The sequence below is a fragment of the Amblyomma maculatum genome, chromosome 1 (assembly GCF_055883805.1).
Source record: "Amblyomma maculatum isolate TAMU_Amacu chromosome 1, ASM5588380v1, whole genome shotgun sequence".
NCBI lineage: Eukaryota > Metazoa > Arthropoda > Arachnida > Ixodida > Ixodidae > Amblyomma > Amblyomma maculatum.
This window is the reverse complement of record NC_139344.1, coordinates 165,060,569-165,083,864: the sequence shown is the minus strand read 5'-3', so window position 1 is coordinate 165,083,864 and position 23,296 is coordinate 165,060,569. Positions and strand designations below refer to the sequence as shown.

At 48.7% G+C, this 23,296-nt stretch overlaps 1 protein-coding gene across 2 annotated transcripts in view; it reads right to left on the bottom strand.

The window, feature by feature from the left end:
• for (cGMP-dependent protein kinase for) overlaps positions 1-23,296 on the bottom strand; it is a 170,186-nt gene that overhangs the window by 81,601 nt on the left and 65,289 nt on the right. Inside the window, exon 1 of one of the 2 annotated variants that reach the window (XM_084589502.1) lies at positions 15,811-16,369. The exons of the other annotated variant lie outside the window; for it this stretch is intronic. Coding sequence (XP_084445628.1) covers positions 15,811-16,337 — 527 coding nt within the window. The 5' untranslated portion in view covers positions 16,338-16,369. Of the gene's footprint in view, positions 1-15,810; positions 16,370-23,296 lie in introns of those variants that run through there. 2 annotated transcript variants of the gene reach the window in all.

The window sequence follows — 23,296 nt, the reverse complement described above, 5'->3', positions numbered from 1 at the left end:
CGAGAAAGCAAGAGCGTCTCGTGTGACGGGGACGCGTTGGAAAGCTAAACGGTGCACTGAAAATGCGACATTCCGACTCGACAGGGCGTAGTACTTTCGCAGTTCGTAGAAGTGGACCTGCCCTATTTAAGACAAAATATGTGAAGCTCCACAAATGTGCCGTTTGTTTTACTGGCCTCGTCAAGCCAAGGCCATCGGCGCCGCAATTTAACTCAGTCACGTGCGGCGTAAGGAGGCGGCGCCGCGCTTCTTCGCACGTGCGATGCGCGGAGCAGGCAGCGCTCGGTTCTTCTTCTACTGCTGCTTCTTCTTCACACCCCTGGCAAACTTATTCGTACCGGTACATATCTCCACAAATACACAACATTGCCTGATACAATGTCACAGAGCCTTCCAGACTCCTGCCTACACTTTCCCTACACCGCCACCATTACCCTCGAATACTATACATACAGACCGCGCAGTTGCCGAAGAAGGGGCCGTGGCCCTCGCACTCGCACAGCCGGGCGTGGACACCGTGATCACCGACTCAAAGACAGTCTACGGAAGCTTCCGCAGGGGGGTAATCTCCTCCGCGGCCCGAGACATTAAGAGCCATAGAGCTCGTGTGGGTCGCGGCTCACTCGCAGGTAGCAGGCAACACCATGGCCGCGACTACCATGCCCGAGAAATGTCAATCCTAGCCGAGCACAAGTCGGAAGAGCTACCGCCGCGTACACGTAACAGAACATTCTGTTCAGTACATCGGCACAGAAGGAAGTGCAGTCAGTGAAAAAAGAATGCATGCCCATTTCATTCCAAACGAAAGATGCAGCTCATCTGCATGCTAATCATAGTCCGCATTGAGCTATTTTTGATCGCGAAAACACACCGCGTGTGAAACACAAGCGGTCCGCCGCCGTACTTCTACTGTCGTGAGAATTCATCGCGCCCGCTTCTGGTTAAGTTCTTAGGCTCGCGATACCGGAAATTTGGCGGTCCAAAGCCGCTTGAGTTTCACACGGAACGCGTTTTCGCGGTAAAGAACAGTTTTTCACGCGGGCCACGTTTTGCAATTGGCCACCAAACATTTCGCACTTACTGAACACGAGTGCAGAAAGCGGTGCTGCACATCCATGCCTCGTAATATCGGGAAGAAATTTCGTTCCCGTGCACCTATGTTTGGCTGCAACCCCAAACATACCTCACCAAGCTTCTCCTTATCTTCTAACGGTAAGGAAAAACTGCTTCATAGCCAGAGGCAACCTCATGCCATTAGGCTGAAACCTCATGAGGCTGTCCACCTCTGTTCATCGTTGTATCAGAGTTCTCCGTAGTGTGTAGTTATAGATGCAGCTCTAAGAATTCTTTATCTGCCACTGAAGGCTACAGTTGAGCAGCAGATTGACAAACATACAATGTCGTTTTTTTGCTGCAGGTGACGAAATCGCTAGCTTTATCTGTAGGCAAGCTTAGGTTGAAACCTCATGAGGTTAACAACCCCAGCTCACAGCACGCTTCTTGCGTGGAAACACGGAACCAGGCTACATATCGCAGATTCACCGGTACAGGAACCTTTAGCCGTTTTTCTTGTTTTACAGTACTTCAGCACTGCCCCCTGACGTCTTGACGATTAAAACTGCCTGCACTGAACGAATTAGAGCGGCATCTTCCACGACGAGTCCCACACATTAATGCCTCACTTCGCCCTTTACAGGAGGTGCCGGACCGCGGCGTAGCAGCTGCTTGAGACCTGAGACGCGAGCCCGCGCTGAGCATGCGCAGACCGTCCGCAGCGATTTCGCCATGCACCTCGCGGGGAAACTGCCAAGCCTGAGAACCCAAAGCCGCTTCGACAGTCCAGTGCCGTTGTCATCACTGCAGCGGCCGCCTTTGTTGCATACAAACGCGCTGCTGTGCGCGTGTGCATGATTGATACATTGTTCACGCTTACTTGGCGCAACGCGGCCGTCGCCGCCCGAGCAGTCTTTCTTGTCAAGTGAGTCAGCGCCAGAAGAAAGGGACGCGTTCGTCTTGAAAGACGACATCCATGCATACACTACTGGTGGATGAGTTCGCTTCGGCTGGAACTCGCCGGAACCGCCGAAAAAAAAAAAAAAAAAAAAAGGAATACACTGACCAAAGAGAAATCGAAACCAAGGACCAACCTCACTTCTACTTTTAAGCTGAATTTAGAAAACAACATTGTGGAACGTGATATTCGGCGACAGCTGAGCAGATATTTTCATTTCACAATATATTGAGGTAAATAATTGGAGGGCGACATGCATATATCTAATAAGGCGCAAACTTGGGCGAGTTGGAAAGCATTTGAAATTATCTTTTCAAGCGCTTCTTTAACACACAAGGGACATTAGATGAAGGAGGAACATAAGCGTCCGTAATGTTCTTATGTGTTCCTCCTTCATCTAATGTCCCTTGTGTGTTAAAGAAGCGCTAGAAAAGATGATTTCAAATGCCTATATCTATAGTTTTAGAGGACTCGTCTTCGTTTTTAACTTTTTCTACTATTACTCCTACTACAACAACGTGAAATTCAGGGAACGGGCCTTGGACTGCGGTCGTCGTACAAAAGAGAAAGTGCGGGTTCGAACCCGACTTCGGCGGCTGCGTTTCGATGGAGGCGAAACGAAGAGGCGTCCGTGTGCTGTGCGGTGTCAGCGCACGTTAAAGATCCCCAGGTGGTCGAAATTACTTCGTAGCCCTCCACTGCGGCTCCTCTTTCTCTCTTTCCACTTTAACTCCCACCTCCCTCTCTCCCTCCCCCTACGGCGCGGTTCAGGTGTCCACAGACACAAGTGTGACAGATACTGCGCCTTTCCCTTCCTGTGAACCAATTAATAATAATAATAATAATAATAATAATAATAATAATAATAATAATAATAATAATAATAATAATAATAATAATAATAATAATAATAATAATAATAATAATAATAATAATAATAATACACATGTTGCGCAATCGTTGATTGCACGGCAATAAGTCCTACGCTTAACTATTGCGTCAACGCCGTTCCGGACGAGCCGCCCCACTGCACAGCAGCGGTGCGGTTCGACAAATCAATATCGGCGCGTCGGTGCGTGTGATTGCCCGTTCATCGTTAGCGGGCGTGCTGCCACACTGCGGCTAACAGGAATGTAAGAAGAGGCAGCGTCCCCTGAACACGGAATTTCAGCTCCAGCATCAAAACCAACGGATATTGCGCGCACGAATAACGAAGTATGTTCTGGCGTACGGTTATATTTCCACAAGTCGAATTACAGCGGTCTTTTCGGTTTCTCAAGCGTTATTCTCGGAGCCGTGAGATCCCGACTTTGATTTCGCCAACTGTCACCGAACGCACTTTCCACGAATGAAGCCCGATGATGCACTGGCACAACTCTCGGGCCCGCTTCTATCCGCTTCCACGGGGTGCGAGAATCGATTCATACACTGCGTGCACGGCTGAAGGCCGCAAGATCAAGAATTTAAAGATGAGGACGTATATCTATAGGACGTATACCTTAGGTTCGACGAGAATCTAATTTAGCCCGCATTATGAGCTGGACCTGAAATGAAAGAGCAATCAGCAAACTTACGTAATGATATTGCGCAAGGGTTGGCTACCACAAGAAGAGAACCCATCACGTATAGTTAGCCTGTATGTGAACGGTCACGTCTGAACGAAAGGGACACAACGCACAGCACCACGCGTCTCGGTTGCACTCCGATACAGCGAAAATGAAGAAACACGCGTGCCGTGGCCTTTCATTGCTGATGAAACAAACGAAAACTTATTTTTTTTTTCCATTAAATAAGAATATTGCGCACATATCAAGTGTCTCTCCAATCGTAAGGTGTTCGGTTAGAAACGAAACTGTCCTTCACACACAAGCAGCCAATGACGCTATCAAACTCAGTGCACTTACGATGCCCCACTGACACTTCCTGTGTTTACACGCCAAATAACGACCTCTGTTCTTTTTGCTCCCGCAGGCACACAGACATACGTCTTAAAGGCCCACTGTCCACCCTCCGGTCGAAAATATTTTCTTCCCCGGTGACTGTGAGACTTAACCCCTAGAACGCAAGGCCTCAAAATGTTTTTGAAAAGAGTAACTAATAACGCAGTTACAGCCACCGCAATCACCCGATTCTGTCATGCCTCTCTCCTTCCGTTTCCTCGCAAAGGTTTTTCACTCTCCTGCCCGAGGTAGTCTAGCCTCCGCAATACAAATTCCCCTTCCTCCTCCGCGTTTGGCGGGAGGTGGGGCGTGGCTCTCCGCGAGCGCGAAAAAAAAAAAAAAAACGGTCGAGGGAGCGCGCGCCGCTGGATTCAGTCTGGCCGTGGCGAGGGAAAAGCGCGCTGCGAGCGGTAGACATCCATCCTTCTCCCGTCAGTCAGCGAGACGGACCAATATACATCGTTCGCGGTACGTACGTCATTGCTGTGGCCCGTCGGGCCAGCGCAGGAAACGGGGAAGCTGGCTTCCCGGAGGAGAGCATGAGAGAGCTTTGAATTGTATTTTCGATGCTTTGCGGCGCGCTTGTCACTGTAGCATTTTGCACAGACTATCTCCGGTACCTGATCGAAACACTGGGCTCCTTAGCTTAAAAGGACCTTCCCTAGACAGTGGCCCTTTAAAGAGAGTCCCCACGTCGCGAAGACCTTCTTGAAAAGCTGTTCTTACACTCGCGGTTACTGGCCCCTGCAGCACACTCACACGCGCCCTCCGCCACGACCAAAGCTCGACTACACGCAGTTCGATGCCCGCGCGCTAAGCCAATCGAGCACAATGGCGGGCAAAAGCGCAGTCGCTGTCTGCACAGACGCGAGGGGGCCTTTCAGTTACAGGCAGATTCTCGTCACGTGCAGGTGTTCCATCGGAGTCAGACCGGTCGTTCGTTTGCCCGAGGCTTCGCTCTCGTTCCCGCTGACAATAACGCTGAAAGGGTTATCGCTCTCTGTTAAAAACGTAAACATATGCGACGGGGCATAGCACTTTTTCGGCCCCTGCCTATCCACGCGTATATAATTTCAGTCATCAGAATGCGACATCATTGCCCATTTGAGCTCCTCCACACACAATCCCCCCCCCCCCCCCTCGCCCTATGCATGTATTACTTATTTACGTCTACACATTACTGACTTCCGTAATGTACCTCATCCACACGACACATAAAAAAAAATACGTCAAGGTAAAACAGACTCATCCACGCGTTTTTTGTAATCTTCAGCGCGTTTTTGTCTTCTGAGTTGCCCCTCCCGCATCAGGGCACCTATTCCGATCAGGTTTTGAGCTGATCAGGGTATACGGATGACGAATAAGGAGTGAACACTTGGATTTTCGACATTTCGTCGCCATGCCGGATGAGCTTGGGCATGTAGTAATGGAGCAGTTAATCACTAGCATCAACCTCAGTGCAGTAATACGGCTTCAAAGGAAAGCTGTAGCCATTTGTAGCAATTAGGCTGCGCTTGATGGATGCTAATGACTAAATGCTCCTTTACTACATATTATATATACACCGCTTTGGGGAATTCCCTTCACCGCTGGACAGAGCTTGGACATATTTGGTGATGATCAATCTGAAATAATAACGTAATCTTGGAGATCATCGATTGGAGAAAAAGCAACCACGTGCCGCCGGTGGGATTCGAACGCACGACTTCCCAATTTCAGCTCCGGAGCTCTTACCAACCGATCTACGGCGACGGCTATTCAATCTTCTACTTCAGCAGGTATTTATGTTGCGTGTAAACGATCCTTGAGTGTGTTCACCACCGCCACCCTCGTCCATCCCTTACAAAAATGAGTTTTGAAACTCCATTGTTGGACTATTGACCGCCTTTTGAATTTATTGAATTTCGATAGACATTCAACCCCAGCTGAATGCAATCTTTACAGGGCCAACAGAATTTTCATTGTGTTCTACCCAATAGACTGTTTGTGCAATTTTTTCTATGTGCTTTTTGTTGTCAGTTTTCAACGTTCACGAACAATTAGCGTGTACTGTTCATGCTGACCCATGTTTTTAAGTAGTTTTAGGCACAAATGATAAGAGCATGATGTGACAATTTCGTTATGAATTTTTGGTCTCACTTGTAATCAACTATTGGCCACATTCTGCAAAGGGAAATATAAGAGCAGCATGCAGTTGCGTGCTCGTTCATGTTATATAAAAGTACATATTAACGGTGCACACTTAGCTCAAGCTTCGCAACACATAAAAATATGCCCTAAAAACTTCATGATGGCAAAGCCTCCACTAATAATGCAAATACATCGTTGAATGTCAATCAGAATCCGTAATGGATCAGCTTCTGTATGTCGCAGAAGGTAACTTTAGGGGTAGGACATATTTTATATTTATCATAAAACAAGTTCAGTGAGTCATCATACTAACAAACAGGATCCTAGATTGAACCTACCATGTAGGGCAGGACAGAGCTTTTTTAAACCAGTTCCAAAGTTCACTATATATATGCTTCAGGGTCTGACATTCTGCCCAAGCATAGGTATTTTTGCCCGTAGCTTTTTGCCGCAAAATGAGGTGCAGTCTGTATTGGAATCCTCCACCGCTGTATGTCTTTGGAGAATTTTACTGTTATTTTTTTCTTTTCCTTCCTTTCTTAGTGGACACCATGCTAAAATGAAGTCACTTTAAACATTGAGGGGTTCTAATAATCATGGATTGATCCCACGCATACTATAGAGTTAACACGCATAGCAAAAACATTCGCGTATGAAATAAAAAGAAAATAAAACAGAATTGCAGGAGTTTTCTATCGGCGACTCGTCTTTTCAAAGAAGCATTCGGCCACTGCCTTGCTCCTGTCCACACCCATCTTTCCCCCGTGCCCGCGAACGGCGCCAGCATGTCCGGAGGGGTCGAGCGTTACTTCCTGTCGGCCGGGGAGGAAAAGGCGGGGGGGGAGGGGGGGTTGCTCCCTCTGGGTCTCTGCTCTCTGCCTTCTCCGTGGTTTGTCTTCGCGGAGATGACCTTGGCTGCAGCATAGCTGGAGTCGCGCAGCGGGGGCGGCGGCTCCCCCTTTTCACCGAAGCTGTTCTTCTGCGCCCCGTTTTCTTTGCACGCAGACGCGGGTACGCTGAGTGCGGCGATGTGCCAGTTCAGTTGGCGTTTTCCCGCCACCGTGGTCGCATCTTGCACAGTGAGCGAAGCACCGTATGTAGGTTTTTCGCTGGTGATTATCACGAAGATCGTTTTTGTTCAAATTGGAGCGCGAACGTACGCATTTAAGTCTTCGGAGGAATCCGCTCTTGGGTGGCAGCTTCTGCGCAAGGAGGACGTGTTTAAGAAGTTCAACAGTCGCAGGCGTTTTGGATTCTAGGCGAAAAGCCGACGCGGGCGGAGGGAGCGTCTGCACTTTGGTGAGTGTTTTACTTTTTCCTATTCGTGTTTGTGCCAGTCTTGTACAGTGTGTGCTATGAGGTGAAGCACGCATGTAAATATTTCTAGCAGGCAAACCAGCCTCATCGGAAAAAAAAGGAGGGGGGAGAGAGAGAGAGAACGAGGCTTGTCTCTACGCGGACGCTGGGGCCGATGGAACGCCAGCTGGAATGGCGACATTTTCTTTCTTTTTTTTTAACCGGTGACCGTTTTTGACGGATTGTTCGGCACAGTGCTGTACTCTTTCGATACGCTACTCGCGCTGAGACGGACACATTATCGAGATCATAATATGCCTCTGTCACACATTGTGGATTATTGAATCTGTGCAGCTCCACCATTTTTGCAGTGTTTGTTTTTGTTTCCACTCATTTTAGTGCCTATTGTTGGTAATTTTGCTTCAAGTTTTCTGGGTAGTAATGCTTGTGACTTGTGCTTTGCTATTTATATTCACAATGGGATCTTTGACGGCAGCATATATTGTTTATCAGGGAGAAATGAACGATGTGGTAGTGCTGCCGAGCTGTGGAGGCGGCGGTCGATGCCGTCTAAGCAGTGAAAGACAGTGACAACTCATTTTAGACAAGAAATTTCTTGAGCTATGACGTGGAGCAGCGCACAGATGCCTTTGCTCTATTTTTAGGTTAGTATATACCGCAGCCTAATTATGATTTATATTGTTTATTTCAGCATCACATGCGAGGAGTTCCCGGACGTATCAGCGTTTTACGCAAAGAACAGCCTGGCGTCATACCTTGCACATGAATTGAAATAAAGCAAATAAACAACCCAGCTCATGTTATGGGTTCACCAAATATGCATATTTTTTCTTTCTCATTAACGCGGATTTTTTATTCTGTGTTCCCTTTCCGCTGCGGATTAACAGAAAATGCTGCGTGATCAACGGTTAGCCAGGAGCAGGCACGAGGTGGTTTACATTATAGCAAAAGTAGCACAGCACATATCCTTGCTGCGGTCAGTCAACACATTCTATGTTCTGCTCGACCAATCAACAATTTAGTCAGTTTAGTGTAGGTTAATGGGTGAGTAAGTATAATGGGGTTTAAAAGATCAAGATCTGTTTTGTTCTTTTATGCCTCACTATGCTTATCATTAACCAGCACTGATCAGACAGGATTGTTGATTGGTTGGGCAGAACATAGAATGTGGTGACTTATCGCAGCTAGGAGATGTACTGTACTACTTTTGCATTAATGAAAATCACCCCGTGTCTGCTCCTGGCAAACCGATGGTCGTGTACTATTTTCTGTTGTTCAGGAGTGGAAAGGTAGCAGAAAATCAAAAAGCGTCACTTGCAGAGTTTCTGAAGCATTTGAGCCTGAAATCAACAGAATTTCAGTTGCGCGAATTCCAAAAGCGCTCTTAAGAAACACATGGGCCACTATTTCATAAGCGCTCAACAAGAGGTCAACACTGCATCATCCAAGATGTTGTCGATTATCGACAGACTTTCAACAGCGTGTATTGACACAACGCTTTCGAATTTCTATAGAAACCCTACATGCATTTTTGTAAGGGATAGCGGCCGCTCAATTATCTCCATGATCCTATTACTATTTCGCATTAGTCAATTAAAAAGAAACTATGCTTTCGAGTTGGCGTCAGCAGCTGCTTCGCATTTACTTCATAACGAGCCCCTTATTTCTGTATATTTGTCTGCTGCTTGGTGTCTTGTTTGTTTCGTTGCAGCAGAGAAAGAAAGCTGCTGCCACTGCTGTCACAATGCTGGCGCAGCGCTGAAATAAAAAATAAAATAAAAAAAAAAGGCAAAGATAGTGAGAATTTTCCCTCCGCCAGACGAAGCCGACTACAACCAAGCCACAGCTGGACTTCGCGGACCGTTCCCAGATCAAGGAAGGTGCACGCTACCAACGTTGAAACGAATACCCCACTTCTCGGATGTGGTCGGCGTTAACCACACGCGGTCTGCAGAAGAGAGTGAAACGGAGCTATGCAGCACCATTGAACGACCGGATAGAACAATATAGCAAGGAGCGTGCGCCAGCTCTCATTTTCTAATTAAATGTTTTTCATCACCACCGGCGTCGTTGACCCTTCTGTTCTGAGGGTGGGCCTCTGATACTTCTTCGGGTAAATGACTGCGAAATTGCAACTAGCGTGGAAAAGGCAAAGGACAGCGACAAAAAAGGGACCCACGCGAAGTGGCCTAGCCAAAATAATTTTCCCGGTTAAAAAAAAAAAAGAAAAAAAGCCCAATGGCTTTTTTTTTTTTTTGGGGGGGGGGGGGGGGGGAGGGGCGAGGCAGCGCTAAAAAAATTTGGAGGGGAGTGGTGGAGCCGAACTCCGAAGCCTCCTGCCCGGACAGCACGCGAACCTGAGAGACCCTCTTCGCCCGAACGTGCACAGTCATGCGGCCACAAAGCGGAAGCAAGGACGCGAGATTTTAACGCGATGGCGTTAAAGGCACCATTCGGCGGGAAACCCCGGCGTTGTTGTAACAGGAAAATACTGATTGATCGAAAGGGGCATGGCGTTACACGTAGTGACGTCGCTGAAAAAAATTAAAAAAAATGAAAAGGGGGAAAAAAAAAAGAACTTGTCAAACGCCGAGCCCCTGACCCTTGGGTAACGAGCCACCCAGGCACGTTCGTTCGACTGGTTTAAAAAACAAGTGTTTGGCAACAAGCGAGTCAATGTCTGTGAACGGTATACCACCATAAAAAGGCCCCCAAATGACCATATAGCGACCACTGAACGCTATCGCGTGATATTCTTCAGACGAACCTATGTACCCCCAAATTATGATTTTTTTTTCGCACTTACGCGAACCCGAGCCACAGCATACCGGAACAAGACATTCCCGAGAAGGCATACAACTCAAAGCACTGCATCTTGTAGTGCGTGAGAAACCGGCGAGGGCAACGGGGTGGGCCGCACTTAAGGGTAAAACTAAGCAGGCTTCGAGGCCACGGTGAGGGCGCCGAGAGACAGAAAGTCCATAGTGGAAACTCCCAATATCAACAGATCGTCGTCTCGCGGCTATTTTCGACGCGAACGGTTTTCGACTTCTCGAAAACGTGACTCACTGGAAGAGCTTATTGCCCGACGAAAATATAAACAGAAACAGAGAAACACGAACGGACGAATCGGTGAAAAAGAGTGCTCACAAACTCGGCAAGGTTGTAGTCGGAATTCCCTTTCGGAAAGGAAGCCGCCTTCGCGAAGCTCCTGCGCCGCGCTGCATAAATTTGCGCCAATTCGTGACGAGAGAACTAACAGAAGCGAGTACGAAGGCTAGTTGCGAGATTCGCAATAAGCGACACGGTAACCGCGCTCCAAATTGTTTCTCAGTATAAAACACGGATTCTTTTATCGCTCTTCTACTCCCTTTATTTTATTTTTTTCGAACACCGTACCCACAGGCTACAAAATCCACTGTCAATCAATAAACCTACATTGCAGTGTGACCCAACTTCGCTTTAAGACCGAAATCCCGGGCACATGCACCATTGGTATACAGTGTCGAGTGTGACAATTGCCTCGCTTATACGCCCTCTAGGCCGCCGTCGGCCGAGCCTCTAACACGCCCCCACGGATTCATCGGGAATGCGCCATCAGCCCAGCCAAGCGCGGCTGCGAGAACCTTGCGGACATGCGCCGCCGAGCGTGCATCGGCGGCGCGCGCACTCGCAAGCACGAGCAACATGCGCCCAGGCGCCCGCGGCACGAGGCAAACTGTAAACGCAGTAAAATTCCAAGGCTACTGATTTCTTTCGCCTTTAGAGGCCCTCTGCGGAGTCGGGAGGAACTGAAAAAGCCTGCAGGACACACGGCAGTACGGATAATGAAATCTGTTTCAGCGAAGGAAGGGCAAAGACAACGAGATTTTCATCGATGGCAAGTCTTCTGCTCTGCTATCCTCGCACTGTCCAATGGACGCGCACGAGAAGCCGGCGTACCACCGGCTATCCTGCATCACTTGGTGGAAGCACGCAACCCATGGCGTCCATGGGCGCAGAGTCGCGGTTTGTCTCATTGCTACGCGCTCAAAAAGAATGGTCTACGTCCACAACACACGCAAGCCAGACATAACGAGGGAATAACGAGAGATCAACGGTGTTCCTGGGACGGGATGCGTTACGGCGTGGCAGTGCAACGGCCTGGCGAAGAGGCACGCCGTTTTCAATTGTGACTACGCGGGGCTCACAAGCGCGCACCAAACAGAGCGGATTCAAGCAGTGCGGTATTTCGCCTGCATCAAAATGCGGCCACCGCACTGACCACAGAACGCGTCGCGAAATAGCGGCGTATAGTCCAAATGTTCGGTTCGGTCTACATGGTTTAACGTCCCAAAGCGACTCGGGCTATGAAAGACGCCGTAGTGGAGGGCTCCGGAAATTCGACCACCTGGAGTTCTTTAACGTGCGCTGCCATCGAACAGTACACGGGCACCTTACTTTTCGCTGCCATCGAATAGGGGCCGCCGCGGCCGGAACTCAATCCCGCAACCTGGGGCACAGCAGTCGAGCGCCACAGCCACTGCATGCACCACCAAGGCGGGGTGTAAAGCCCAAAAGGTATTAGAAACGTGTCCCCATGTGGGGGATTATATATATATATATATATATATATATATATATATATATATATATATTCGCTCCGAATCCGTTTGATCTTCTCACATTGAGCAATACTGCTGGGTGACGAAGCCACGCCTTTCAAGCGACCGAAGCACTGGCGACCGGAACTTGGCACTGGCTACATGACTCGGCCAACGGTTAGCCACAGCATGCACCGAGTGGCGATGGCCATCGTCGAAGGCGGGACTCGCTTCGTCGATGTCGTCTGATGCTGCCGTCATATAGGTGAAGCCAAACGAAATAGAAAGTGGATATTATTTCAAATGGACTTTTACGAAATGCAGCCCGTGTACCCTTCTGGGGTCAGCCAGTGGGCAAGAGCCTCCGCTGATAAAGGCTGCCATGCAACTGCGTCGGTCCACAGGGGGACCGCGGGAGTCTCCCGTGATTTCGAATGGGTTTTCCATCAGGGCTGTGCAAACGAATAGCAAGGTAGTTTGCCACATGTTTAGAGCGAAGGTGCATAGGTTCCGCAGGGAATGCGCCCGGATTTCCTTCATTGGAAAAGGAGAAGCCTAAGACTACGGCCAGTCTACCAGCGGTAGCGTTTTCGAAATTTCCGAAATTTAGCGGAAGCGCGAGCCGCACTTTGCAAGTAATATTCCGCGAGCATGAAATGAAATCCACACCAAGCTAATGCACAAATGTTTGCACAATATGTTGTGAGCTATCAGTCATCTCAGCGTATCGCGTTTGTCTATTGTGGCGCTAGCAAGGACTTTTTCTACAAGGCGGCGATAAGCGCGAAAGTGCCGCTATTACATTCGAAAACGTGGTTTGTGTAATTAAACGTCCCGAAGCGACTCAGGTTACAAGGGACGCCGTAGTAGAGGGCACCGAATTAATTTAGACCATCAGGGGATCTCTAAAGTGCACTGACGTCAAATAGCGCACGGGTGCCTTACAAGCTTTGCCGCCATCAAAACACGCCCTCCGCGGTATTCGAAAGCATCATGATATCCAACCTGAATCGCCGCATCCACTGAAAGGAATACGTAAGATATTATCACGGTATCTCATTTTTCCTTCCTTTTGCTGCTCTACACTGAAAGCATGATCATATTCGGGTCTGCAAGCCACCTTTATACGAATACAAACAGGTGTCAAGGGTACAGCCTTTGTCAAAAGTTTAAAGCCCAGAGGTCTCACTTCTGAGCAACAACATGTGGCTCCTAATGCATTCATAGTGTTTCCATATCTCCTGAAGGTAAGAAGATTTATCGTCCTACCTTCTCCAACGGGAAGGATTTCTACCAGTGCTAAAGAAGTGCACGGCTTAGAAACAGGTCCCCTTGGCTCTAAACTATTGACAAAGACTGTACGAACTTATTACCATTTTTTATTGAGTAAGCAATACTACGCGAGGCTTCAGCCCATCGCGTACACCCGGCCAGTAGCCACGCCGCGCCAGAGAAGAAGAAGAACAGAAAGAGGAAGCTACGTCGGCTTTGCTTACGCAACCTACCGTGTTTAACTAAAGCTAAACCCCAGCTAATTTTTACATGCTCTTCCCCTCAAACTCTCCGCGCCATTTTTCTGGATTTACACATCGCAAACTGCAAGGCACTCCGCCAACGAAAGTTTCAAGCCACATTTTCCTTCATGATGGTCATAATATATCAAATAAGCTTGCTCTTAAGCAGAGTGAAAATTTACGTCTATTTGCGCTTCTCAGTGCTACATCTCAAATCTCAGTACTACATCTTAAGATGTAGTCTGACTACATCTTAACTGAACCAAACGAACACTGCTCCGCGAATATAGCGCCGCTGTTGACGGGAACGCAGCAGACAGGCTTTGAATGTTCTTTGGAGAGCGTTAAGCACTCCACTAACTTAGCTTACGATCTCCGCGGGTTTCATTTGTCACACGTGCGTGTGGGCACTTCCACTATTGACAATGCGATAAAGAGGGGCAAAGGTACGCGTAACAGTGGCAAGATAAGGCTTCACCAACCATTTTAGTCGCTAGGGTTCCTAGCGCACTGCACATGCCCATTTGACTTGCAACGAATAAAGGAAAGAAATAAACAAATTACAGGAGATGCCCGGCGGGCCGCGAATGATTCGAGCACGTGCGAGTGTCGCCAAAGTGAACCATGCACGTGAAATTCTCATGAGAAGCCCACTCCAATGCTCATGTTCTAAATGAGTAAATTATTGAGCGTAGCGGAGACGTATACCGGTTTACCGAATGGCTCCAGAGTATGCGCAGTGGCAGGGGTGTGGCAACGTGTGCCACTGCGAAATCACGCGTACATTCGAGCTGGCTTTTTTTGTGCACCCCTGATATTCTGTTCCACTATGCTTCGTCTCAACTCCGCGATGCTTTCAACTATTCGAACGGGCGTGATTGCATGGACTTTTCGTTTTTCCTTATCACAGGTTAGGTAAGTTGGGTTAGGTACGACTTTTCCACGCGAGGTTAGGTGCGACACGACATGCGCGCATGATGCCGGCACGTCTATGCGCGTATGCGGGAGTTCAAACGAAGGAATGTGAAGGGAAAATGTTCAGCACTAAAGATGTGGGCAGAAGATGCATCCGCATGTAAGCAACGTTGTGCGGTCGGGATGAGAGACACGAGGAACATCCACTGGTACGCATCGCGTGCTCCCGAGCGCGCCTTTCTTACACGGCGACAATAAATCACGCACCTTCCTCGTGCCCTTTACGCAACGACCTTAACGAATTCCACTTCCTCATACCCATTACGCGGCGAATTAGCCGCTGTAATCTGAGCAGAAAAACAAAGCGGATTTCAAGAACAAAAGAAGAAGAAGAAGAAAAAAAAAAAAACGCCTGAAAGAATTAGCGCGTTCGAAAACGAGAAACAAAAGCTTCGCGAATTTTCCTCCCGGTGGCGCAAAATGAAATTATCCACCTTTCTGACACACACTTTTTCGGCTTGCATTTCGCTGCAGGACGAGAGAACAGTCCCTAGGGACTTCGGATCAGAGGACGGGGAAACGGAGAGCCAGCAATGGTACAAGACGAAGAATTCTGTTCCATCACGCGCTACCGACACGGCAAATATTTCGCCGCGGCTGTCTTGCACCGCCGTCCATGTTCTTTTTTCAGCGCTTTTCGTACTGCATCTGCCTAAGGTCACAGTTACTGCGAACATAACTTTGCCGCGACCGCGTGTTACGCAACCACACGGATGTCGCAAAGTCACATAAATTCACTATGCATAAGGAGACTGCAGTAAAATAAAAGGACTCGCGCACCTGACGTGGCTGGACAGGTTTCAAAGCACGGCTGCATCACCTGACAGCAAATGACGTGAGCCTTCGGTCAGACGCTAAGCGCTTTAATAGCGCAGCCAGCAGCTCGTCACACAGCCACACAGCGTGCACGCCCGACTTGTGTCTACCATCGCTTTCGAAAGCTGATATTGCCGATTCGTGTGTTGCGCTGGGAAGTGGGCTGCGTCGTCATCCGTGCTTTGATGACAGCAGGGGCACAGCACCTGACATACGTATACAGTTTCGCCCATGGAAATACGGAGCACGCTTCGGCAATAAAAACTTACGTCAAGTGTTACTTAACCAATGTTAGCAGGTACTTAGACATATGTTAGCACCTACCGCTGGTACGCTCGCGTGTGGACCCAAGTAACCATCACATCTCCTCTACGGAACGCGTGAGAAAATTTTCAACACCAGAAGCACGCTCCGTAATATTTTGACGCCGCCTGTACATGGCGGCGAAAAAAAAAAAAAAAGATTGCCGCTCCCGATGCACGCCACTGATCTGCAGAAGCATTTGAAGAATGGGTGTCGCCTACCGTGCCTTCCGCAGGTGCAGCAAACAGGCCCGCAGCCTGGCAGAGCAGGCGTCGCGTGCCTTGGCGCCGTAACCATGGCCGATGGTCACGAGCACGCGCAAGACGCCCTTGAGGAGGGCCGTCAGCGCGCGCAGACCGGCACCTAGCGACGCCAGGGCTTGCTCGCACACCTCGCAGCCCCGGTGTAGGCCGCCCAAAAGCAGCGTCGCGACCTGGCCGCGGGTGGTAATCCAGAGGGTCGTCGCGACCTGCGCGTCGACGGTCAGAGATGGGGCACCGGCAATCAGGGATGCGGGCGTCCAGCTGAAACAGGCTGGCGTGAGTGAGACAACGCACGACGAGGACCAGGCGGCTGATGCGGAGGACGAGTGACCGCGGCGCGGCACCTGCGGTGGCTGGAGGCGCCGCGCGCGAGGTGACGACGATGACCGCAGCTGACGGCGACGACGGCGGGCGGCAGACGACGGACTCCGCGATCCACTGCTTTCACGCGAAGGACTCGCCGAGGGGACTACAGCGCTGAGCATTTTTTTTCTCCCAGCGCGCGCGCCGACGCGAGCTGAGCAGGCCGGACGAGGAAATGAAAGGCGACGCCGGCCGCCGCTGTGGCCGGTGTTGCCAGGGGAAAGAGCGGGGAAAAGACGGGCTTAAATGACGGCACACGCGCGACAGGTGATGCGCGCGCACCGCGGCCGCTCAAAAGGACCGACGGCGGCGAGGAGAAAGGCACATCCACGGGAGAGCTCCTCGCGATGACGCGGGCTTTGTGCGGCCTTTGTTTAGGCGGCGCCCTTTCCCCCCGGCTTCGCCGAAGGGACAAAGGCGGTGCTCTTTTTTCGCCTCCGTGGCGATACAATGTGTCACAAATGCCTATGAGACAGGCTTTGAAAGAGGTGTACACTCTCCGTCGTGGTGTCCGTTTTATTTACGGAGAAATTCGATGCCCACTCACGAGCTGTGGACTCGCGTACGGAGTGGCAGCGTCCCTTGGCCACATATGAATTGCGAGGGCGCTGCCCCGGACAAGAGATGGTATCGCGCAACCGTATCAGAACGACGCGCAGAGGCGAAAACAGGCTCCGAGATGGACGGATTGTGACGGGATAGGCGGCATTCTCTCTCCCTCGCTCGGCAATTCGCAGTCGCCCCGCGTCGCTTGAAAAGTCCCAGCGTGCACCTCTGCCACAGGATGGTAAAAATCAGGCAAGAGAATCTGACCTCTGCAGTCAGGTATCACATGGGTGCGATGAAAACACACCTACGATAGCCGAAGAAAAACAGTGAATAACCTCTTTGACGCATTCAGATTACGATAGGATACCGAAGCCACTTTTTGTCTGGCCCATGAAGTTACTGGGAAAGCTATTGTTCTGGCTTTGTGCCACTTAGCTACCGTTACGATGTCAACAGCAGACGACCAGAGAAAGGACGAAGGAAGGACGGGACTGGCAAACGGAAAAGTCCAACTGTTGTGAACTTACCCTATTAGCACCCTCACCTGAAAGAAATAGCTGGCCACACCATCGGCCTGTAGTATTTTCCTTTTCTCTTTTTACCTCATAGCGGGCCGACCTGTGCGCGCGTATGTGAAATCGAAGCGGTCGCAGATGGCAGTCCTCGGAGTCGAATGAAATGTCAGGCAGGTGGAGTTCATTTTCTGATCTGTTGTCAAGACATATAAACTCGAAAGTTCGAGATCTCCTCTCGTCGTTAGGCGTGTTTTCAGACGCTGCAGAGTCAACAGTGTGTGTGTGTGTGTGTGTGTGTGTGTGTGTGTGTGTGTGTGTGTGTGTGTGTGTGTGTGTGTGTGTGTGTGTGTGTGTGTGTGTGTGTGTGTGTGTGTGTGTGTGTGTGTGTGTGTGTGTGTGTGTGTGTGTGTGTGTGTGTGTGTGTGTGTGTGTGTGTGTGTGTGTGTGTGTGTGTGTGTGTGTGTGTGTGTGTGTGTGTGTGTGTGTGTGTGTGTGTGTGTGTGTGTGTGTGTGTGTGTGTGTGTGTGTGTGTGTGTGTGTGTGTGTGTGTGTGTGTGTGTGTGTGTGTGTGTGTGTGTGTGTGTGTGTGTGTGTGTGTGTGTGTGTGTGTGTGTGTGTGTGTGTGTGTGTGTGTGTGTGTGTGTGTGTGTGTGTGTGTGTGTGTGTGTGTGTGTGTGTGTGTGTGTGTGTGTGTGTGTGTGTGTGTGTGTGTGTGTGTGTGTGTGTGTGTGTGTGTGTGTGTGTGTGTGTGTGTGTGTGTGTGTGTGTGTGTGTGTGTGTGTGTGTGTGTGTGTGTGTGTGTGTGTGTGTGTGTGTGTGTGTGTGTGTGTGTGTGTGTGTGTGTGTGTGTGTGTGTGTGTGTGTGTGTGTGTGTGTGTGTGTGTGTGTGTGTGTGTGTGTGTGCGCGCGCGCGCGCGTGCGTGCGTGCGTGCGTGCGCGCGCGCGCGCGGGAGTGCAGAAAAGGGTGGGAGGCAGAAAGTGAATGAGCCAGCAAAGAATGGTTTGTGATTGCCGTACCTCTGAACCACGTTCTATTTGAGAAAATAGCGATGCAATGCTATAAGCGGTCTGGATCAAATCGCTCTTACATTACGGACCTCCACGTTATTATGAAAGCACTGCCGCGTGAAGCTAACACCGAAATTTCGACCCCCAGTCTAGCGCACATACCAGTGGACTAGAGGTGCGACATATTTCTCGCCTTGACCAATCACAGGACACCTGTGTCCATGCGTAGGCGCTCGCTCTATAGAGCCAGTGAAGATTACTTTCGTGGAGCTCCCTATGTGCTGCCCTCGACTCCCATTAGTTTGGTTTCGAGAGAGCGACTGTCTCAGGTTCTGACTAAGCACTCTAAACAATATCGAATTTCGCAATTTCACCTTCGCGGCGTCCTCAGAAACGTTGCCGTTTCCGAGGTTTAAACCTACAATAAAGAATAGGCATTTTTCAATGTCCGCTTGCTTCCATATGCTGCAGCACAGAGCCTCAGCAACGTATCCACCGAGTACAATGCATGTCAAGCTACATTTTCTTTATTCAAAAAAAAAAAAAAAAAGACCTTTAGAATAAGCTACTAGTGCTTTCCATGTCATTATAATAACCTTTTCTGAGTGAACGTCGCGAGGCAATCTGCTGAAGCTCTGCGTTGTTAACTTTGCAATGCTTAGGTTGTTACTGTTTTGGAAACAGCTGACAGCTTTACAGCACTGTAGGAGAATATGTCTCGTGCAGCTAATTTGTGGCAGTCGAATGTCGCCTAAGTATGGTCCTTCCAGAGTGGATTCGCTTTCTCTTCAAACCCTGCTACAAACATGAAGCATGCACAGTTCAGTAAGAGCCGAGTGAACAAATTCACCATTCACAGGGAAAAAGAGAGGTCAATCTATTGGTTCTCTGCTTGCTTAATTGCCAACCTCTCTTATAAAGATGTGCCTCCAATACCTCTCACATTCTTTTTAGCGTATACAGTCCTAAAAGCTACCATGTTATCCAGCTACCAGTCGTAGGTAGGCGACCCCTCGACATAACCGTACGAAGGTGCCTGGGTGGCCTAGGAGTATAGCATGCCTGGGTGGCCTAGGAGTATGAGTATAGCATACAAGAGTCCTGGAAGGTTGATTCTTATTCCACCTTCCTACCTCAAATAAGCAACACGAGGAGGCAGCTCCTCTCAACTTTCTAATATCGTGTGGTCTCTGTAAATGGCACAAACCATCGACGAATCAGTGCTCCTCGGAAATGTTACCTGCCACTACCACCTGCGAGCGCCATGGCCGTGGTTTCTCGCTCACAACGCCGGATTTTCTGGAGGATGGGGCCTTTAACGTTGTCGCGTTAATAACAATAATAGTAATAATAATAACGTGTCCTGAAATTCCTTACACTCGGTGTCGGCTTCGAGGTGTCCCATACAGATAAATTCTGCAGCGAAAGCTCAGAAACCTCGCGGTTATGAAACCTATAGCTTCACCATCATCGGGGGGAGAATAGGGTGCTCATGATTGATCCAAAGGGAGAAATGCAGGACTGAACAATTTAATTTTGAACAAAAATAGTGCCTGTGGTTCCGTACCACTCACACTGAACTGCGTGCTTCCGCAACAGGTTTTACGTCTGCAAAGCTAATATTCTCACAAAACCTATGTGCAAGCATGAGGTGAGAATCGAAATAAATGAGGCAAGCAGTAAGCTTAGCTTAGTAGATCTTAAGGATCAGGTGCCTCGCAGCCATTTCGATGGGTGACATTCCAAAAGGTGGAGCGTGTGTCTCGTACCTTTCCAGGCTTTTCAGTGGATGGTACGCCACGGCCGTAGAGAATTAGTTTTCGTACGCCGTGAACGTTCGTATACCCGACAGTACGCGATCACTTCTGCGAGGATACCGTATATCAAAACAAACAAGACACATGCCTGATATAGTCAACAGAGAAGATCGATCATATGCGCCGTCCAGTGCTTCGTTCGCAGTGCGTGTAGATCAAATCAAATTTTATTTTTCAAAAGCGAGTTACAAAACATGTCTGTAGGAGTAGAACCGCAGAACAGAGTTGTGAAAGGGATTCATACGTCCTAAATTTTAAGCGTATAAGAAAAAGATAGACTTGACTTGAAGCGCGTGTCGTATACGATGTGATCGCTGACTTGCGAAAGATATTTCACGTTCAGTACTGCTTGGTCGTTGCCAATCGTTCGCTCCAGGGAGCATATGATCAACATGCTTTTTAGTTTTAATCAAGTTTGCTTTCCGAGATCATATCTCAAGCTGACAGATCTCCTTTTGAAGCTTTACTGCAGGTTGCTCACTGCGACGCGCCACAGACACGCAAGAGAGCTCTTCCGCGCGCACTGAAGGGAATGCGGTAGTGAAATGAGAAGGTAAGTGAATATCCTCCGTTGCTATTTTTCTGCCAAAGATGATGCTCCCTGTCGGGAGCAATTAAAGCTCCTGTGGAGATGCAGGGGCTTTAGGAGTAGTACTACCTCTTGGCGGTACTTTTAAAGCATATATGCTACAATAAAGATGTTTATTCTCTCTCTCTCTCTCTCTCTCTCTCTGTTGTAACTGTCTCACAACCAATAAATGTTTAATCACTCACTCAGATCTTGCTCGCAGGAGGGCGGAGGCAACGAGACCGAACAGCCAAAGCACACATGTTCAGACGCTGTCGCCTCGCGCTCGTTGTCGCGAGCAAGTTGTGAGATCGATCGCACTGGTGTCTTATACTATTGGGGCAGTCTGCTTGTACGCTGTTCCTAACCCGAAAAAAAAAAAAAAAGCTTGTAACGGAGGATGGATCCAAGCAGACGATTGCGTCTAGTCGGCTGTAAATCATTGTATTACAGGCGGAAGACGCCTAAGAAGATATTTTTCTGCTCTCATTAGAAATATCAGAACACTCGCTACTTACCACACTAAAAAAAAAAAAAATAAAAATAAATAAAAAATAAAAAAAAGCATGAAAAAACGCCATCGTCAACCTCTTCTGTTCTTCTTCAGTTTGATTTTATTACAGCATGTATTTACACCAGCAACTAATTGTAACACGAGTATTAAAGACGTGAAACTAAGGAAAATATTCATCAACAGTCTACTATTAGGGCGGTAACAACAAAAAAGACAAACGCCTTTCCGGCCACGTTAAGAGCGTGCAATGAAGATACTGATTTGAGCACAAAGGGCAATTCATCCCATATTTTTATAGCACAGAATGAGAAAGCCACCTATCCATGGGGTTATTCGATATTCAGGAAGTAAGAAATTCTATAAACAGAAGCCATAATCAAACTGGGATTTGCGAGTAAGTTTGCGGCAATGATCGGTTGTTTAATAAGCATCTGACAGAATAGTAGCGGCGGATTAGTGGCCTGAGCATTCGCCTCGCATCTGGGAGGTGCTAGGTTCGATAATCGATCACCAGTTGCGCCAGGTAGCGGCTTTCTCCTATGTGAAACGTTCGGGAAAAGGTCTTTAAAAGTTTTTAAAGTTTTAAAGCCAAGGTCTTTAAAGTTTTCGGAACTTGGCTTGTTTGTACATTGCGTCATTCTACATTACGTCATTCTATCATATGTATGAGTTGTAGGTTTCACCGATCGATGTTAATTAGCACCTAGGTTTAAGCTGCTGATCATGTCGCGTTAACCTTGCCGCCGTGAAGAGAGCAACGACATTTCCTCCACTGTCACTGAACCGAAAAGCTGACGACTGGTTTCAAAGTAGCTTTATCCATGCATCCAAATTAAGACTTTCGCTCCCATAAATATGTTACGAGATGGCGCCAGTATAGAAGCCACCATCAAGTGGTTTTTACTGAAAATAATTAAAAATGAAGAAAACGATTTGTGCCAACCGCGGAATCTGCCATCGCGCTCGGAGGCCACGGTTGCGGAAATAAAGAGACAATGAGTAGAACACCGGAGGAAATAGAACAAGGGAGCGATAGGGATGTAGGACAGGGTATACGGATGTGCTAAAATTAATAATAAACGAAGTCTGTATAAGAACTCGACGCCCGCTTGCGATTGTCTAATTAGTACTGCACAGCTCAAAAGTAATTAAGGGCGAGTGTGCATTGGTGGAATAGCGCACACAAGTTCGGGTGTACGGGCGGAAAACAGCCATAATCTTCTCCCTCTCACACTTTGTGAAGACGACGAGTACTCATCCTGCTTGGTGCATGTGTGTGTGTGTGTGTGTGTGTGTGTGTGTGTGTGTGTGTGTGTGTGTGTGTGTGTGTGTGTGTGTGTGTGTGTGTGTGTGTGTGTGTGTGTGTGTGTGTGTGTGTGTGTGTGTGTGTGTGTGTGTGTGTGTGTGTGTGTGTGTGTGTGTGTGTGTGTGTGTGTGTGTGTGTGTGTGTGTGAGAGAGAGAGAGAGAGAGGGGGGGGGGGGTAGGGGTAGGACACTCATTGTAGTTTCTAGAGAAAACGAAGAGCGTAGGAGAGACCAAAACAATCCAGATATCAACAAATGGGGCTGCGACAGTCGCACCTCTTATTTGTTTTTTGCTCGGAACCGCTATTCGTGTTTACATATTGCAGAAAGTGGCCTTAAGTGGAAAACGGGCAGCGGCCGCACAAGAACGATAGACCTTTGCAACGAAGGCCTCCTGGGCGCCACCATATTGCTCGCTGGGCTGTTGTGTGCGCCTGACGTCAACACGGTTGAGGCGGCAGCAGAACCGGTTTGCAACAGTCCAGAGAGGAGGCGTTTCGACAACCTCCTCGCCCGATATGTTGACTGAATGGCAGGATATTTTGTAGCAAAACAAAAATACAAAAAAAAAAACATGAAAGTGGCAATGCACGCGACCGTCCTTCCCTTTTTACCATTTGGCTTAATTTGCACCTTTTTGTTTTTCTGTTTGTGATCTCCCGCCGCCAGCTATATAAGCGGAAAGGGGGCAGAGTGCAAAGTCTACAGTTTTCACTTGAAACGCGAATATATCTTACAGTCGAGTACGATATACTCAAGTTTTAAGCGCAAATTGTAGGCTTTAATTGTGCCCCTTTGCTTCCTG